Source organism: Olea europaea, unplaced genomic scaffold (assembly GCF_002742605.1).
Source record: "Olea europaea var. sylvestris unplaced genomic scaffold, O_europaea_v1 scaffold221, whole genome shotgun sequence".
Classification (NCBI taxonomy): Eukaryota; Viridiplantae; Streptophyta; class Magnoliopsida; order Lamiales; family Oleaceae; genus Olea; species Olea europaea.
In genome coordinates, this window is record NW_019240124.1 from 178972 (window position 1) to 183004 (window position 4033).

Below are 4033 nucleotides of genomic sequence, written 5' to 3' on the forward strand. Positions count from 1 at the left end.
TGTTTTAGAGCTACATCAAGGGATGTGGAGACTCTTGTATCTAAAGGTAGTCGATGAAGAGGCAGATTGAGAGTTAGATTTAGTAATGCGACATGTTACTACTGCAAAAGGAAAGAACATATTCGGAAGGATTGCGATATGTTGCAGACTAAAGATGATTTGGCTGCAAATTGTGGGGGTGCAACCTTTGAATTCAGACGAAACTAATGTAGTTGAGAATTGTTCATATAGCGAATAGGTGATGTTGACCATGGTATCTGATGAAAAGTCTGGGCCTGACAAGCAATAGATTCTTGATTCAGTATGTTTGTACCATATGTGTTCCTATAGAAATTTATTTTAAACATATGAGGCTATTCTGTAAGGTGGAGTTATAATGAGAAACAATCAATCTTATCGTATTGCTGGAATCGATCGAGTCAGATTGAGGCTGCGAGATGAAACATTTAGAATAATTGATCAGGTTCGAGAAGTTCTTAACCTAAAAAGGAATCTCATTTCGCTGATGACCATGGATGTAAAAGGGTATAAATTCTCTAGAGGATGTAAAGTTTTGAAGATACGAAAGGGAGTCCGGTTGTATTGAAGGGACTGAAAAGATCCCAGTTGTACATTTTGCACAAAAGTGAAGAACCTGTTAGGAGATATTTGGACAAGTTTAGTACCGTGGTGGAAGTTTAGTTTGGTACAGTACCTCTTGGGCTGGGATCTGAGTCGGTTCAGATCACTGCTAGGAAGAGCATTGGTGATCCCGCTTTGCCATCAATTTTAGTGGGTACACCGTATTTAGTTGTTGGGGTAGGACTCATTGAGCGTAGATACAGTGGTGTCAATAATGTTTAGGATGTTTTTGGGAATGTTGAAGGAGATAGTTCCAGCAAGGGACCCTCTGATCAAGTATTTGGTTTGGTTCTTGCTAGAGGGTGTGCTTTGGCCCAGTGTAATCAACATTAATTTCTTGGTGGAATTGGTAACCCTTGGGATTGGGTTCGGGCGTCGGTTGTGAACTCCGAGTAGATGATGAGTGTTTGGTTTATATAGAGAGGTTACTATGTTGATGAGATTCAAACGTTAATTTCGATGTAAATGGATTTGAAATTTATGAGTTTCGTTCGTAGTACTGGAATTTGAGTCAAATTGAAGATTGTTAGGTTTGGTGACTCAAATGTGTTATGATTATCGTTGATTTAGAATTTGATCAAGTAGAATCCTAAAAGTTGGTTAGGAGTCTTTTGAAGATGCATGTTATACTTTTACTTCGAAAGAGAATCTAATTGTGTTCAACAAAAGGAAACAAAATCTTGTTGAAATTGAGTCTCCTAATTGTAATATATTTTCTTGTCTTTTAGAACTCTTCTATGGTTGGCCTATAAATACAAGACTCATCTGTCAATTTTATGAAATGTAACAGATAGAAGCCAATTGTTAGATTGTTTTGTATTCTCCATATTGTTAAATTAATAAACGTCGTCATTTGTTATTAATCATTTGTGTTTTCTTTACAATTAAATATTGTTTCGTGGTGTGATCTTGTTTACTTCAATATTGTCATATGATCTCGTTCATTAAAGTCCGATTTGGAATCTACGTGTATTATTGGAGTTTTCGCGCCCAACATTTAATTAGTACCAAATTCATTAAATAATCCATTTAATAATCCAAAATTAGATATTGATATAAATTTGTCTTGACATGGTCAAACTTCAATCATGGCAGCTGGCTGAACAGTGACTGGAGAATTGTAAAATACAGTTGAAAATGAAATCGATAATTTTCTTTTATTTCGTCTTGCAAATTAAAATAATTAATAATAAAAATTAATCAATTATTTATAATATTTTCTTACAACGCTAATCCGTTCAGATGAAATCTTATTTTTTCCAAAGCATAATTAGCAAATGAATAGCCCTGTTTCTTTAGCATAAGGCTGTGCCGAGCCAGATCTTTTAGGACGCACTACTGGATCCATTCGACACCACTAAATAAATTGCAGCCAAAAATGAAAAATTCGTATAGAAAATTTTCTCAAACTAAGTAATTACTTAATTTACGTTTAATTTGAGAGGCTTAGGTTGGACCATAGTTCTTCTTTTCCACAGATTAATTTCCTTTCTCGGCTCCAACGCCACCATGGAGCCACCACCGGCCACCATTATCGGCGCTGAGAACGGAATTATACCCTCTTCATCTGAATCAAATTCTCCCTGTTCCGGTGCAATCTGTGTTTTTGTCCAATCAAAATTAGCTAAAGTATCCCTAGTGCTTGCAAATCTCTTCATCTGGCTCAAACAGGGAGCTCGATCAGGCAGAGGGGGCTTATTATAATCAACTGATGCATCAGATTTTCTTCCGGCGGCCGGCTTGAAAATATTCCTAATTCTTGATGGATTTTTCTTCAGCTGCGGTGCCGGCGGTGGAGCCAAGGCGGGCTTGAATCCCTTAGGCAAAGAGAGGTGCTTTTTGCTTAATTTTTTCTTGTGCTTGATTTGTCCCATGCATGAAACCTTTGGTGAAGTTGGTTCTTGTGTCTCAAAGTTTGAGTTCTTCGATCTCCGGCGAGCCTCCGCCGGAATCATCGAAACGGAAAACCTTGGTTTGAGCTTGTCTTTGCCGGGGCTGAAAGGAGGGTTTTGAAATGAAACTGCTGCTTGAGCTGCTTTCGGTAGAAACTTCAAGATTTTGTTCTTTGATTTAGTGGACAGAGGATTCTCCATTGAACTGTCTTTCTTTCTCGCTTGCACAAAACCTCTCTGAATATATATACAAAGACACACACATAATACACACCCGTGTGCAGTGTGTATATAACGTGCATGTATGACGGAAGAAGAGCACACGAAGTATCATAATAGTGTTGCGAAATTGACTTTTCATAAAATGTGGGAAAATTGCACAATGATCCTTAATATATTGCTCCAATATCAAGTTGATCCCTAAAGTTTGATGAAAATTGCACCATCAGGTATATATTAAATCGTCATATGAACTTGATATATCCAACTAAAAGATATTTTCCAGAAATTTAAAGTGAGACGTGTACTTATAAGTGTGAAGGGCTACACAAAGATCTTACGAAAATTGGATAATATTTGTCGTTGACGATTAATGGTGCAACTCTAGCAAAAACTTTAACTACTATTTTTTATATATTTTTTTTTTCAATTTTAAAGGGTCGTAACCGAATTGCTTCTTTTTGAATATGTGAGTTTAAATTAATACATGAACAACAAGTTAGAGACTAAAAAGTAAAATATATAAAAATTCGAGTTAATTTGTACCTGCCAATATATATTTAATACTGCAAGGATTGATGCAAATTTCCATCTATTAGTCTGCATGGCTAATTAATTATTATTCATTCAAAAGTCTAAATCTCCGGCTTAATATATTCTTCATATTGAGACATACATACATGAAAATATGATTAAGAAAATTAAGCTATAATTTCTTGAAGTTTGCACGTGGTTTGCTAAGATAGAGATTAGAAAAATCAGAGTTTTACACAGCCTCGGGTCTGGGAGTCATTTTTGAAAATCAATTTTACTCGCACTTATTTTCCCTTTGAAAAGAAAGGACTAGATACCATAAATTATTCAATCAATAGACAGGCTGAGAACTTACAATTCATCTTGTGATTCATTCCTTTGATCGAACGTTCTTTAAACGTCAACTGACCTGTCACTCAATCACAAGTTGCTTGGGTTGAAAGTGAAAGTCGCCAAAATCTGGTGAACATCGGTCGAGCGCCATGAATGAATAAGAAATTGTCAGTAGAGGAAATCAATTATTCCTATTCGACTGAGTTCTAGCTAGCAACAACCAATTAGTCTTAGGGATTTTCACATTTTTACATAACTTTTGTCCTAAAAAATATCTTCCACATAAGCACGTAAAGTTTGAAATTTTTAGCTTGCTCTACTACACTAAAAAATGCTATATTGAATAAAAAATTAGCTTCTATTCTTGATTTATTAAAGTTCAAATATTTCAGTTATATTCAATATTGTGTATTAAAAATGCATACAAGTCAAGA

General features: G+C 35.4%; 1 protein-coding gene across 1 annotated transcript; it reads right to left on the reverse strand.

Annotated features, from left to right (window-relative positions):
- Positions 1-1858: 1858 nt before the first annotated feature.
- Positions 1859-2772, reverse strand: LOC111380826 (uncharacterized protein At1g76070-like). Its single transcript, XM_023004483.1, has one exon. The coding sequence runs from the start codon at positions 2712-2714 to the stop codon at positions 2043-2045; it is 672 nt and encodes a 223-aa protein (XP_022860251.1). The 5' UTR covers positions 2715-2772; the 3' UTR covers positions 1859-2042.
- Between the last annotated feature and the right edge of the window lie 1261 nt (positions 2773-4033).

Excerpts from the sequence above, each read along its gene's own strand:
- LOC111380826 (XM_023004483.1), bottom strand. The coding sequence starts at position 2,714 with ATGGAGAATCCTCTGTCCACTAAATCAAAGAACAAAATCTTGAAGTTT.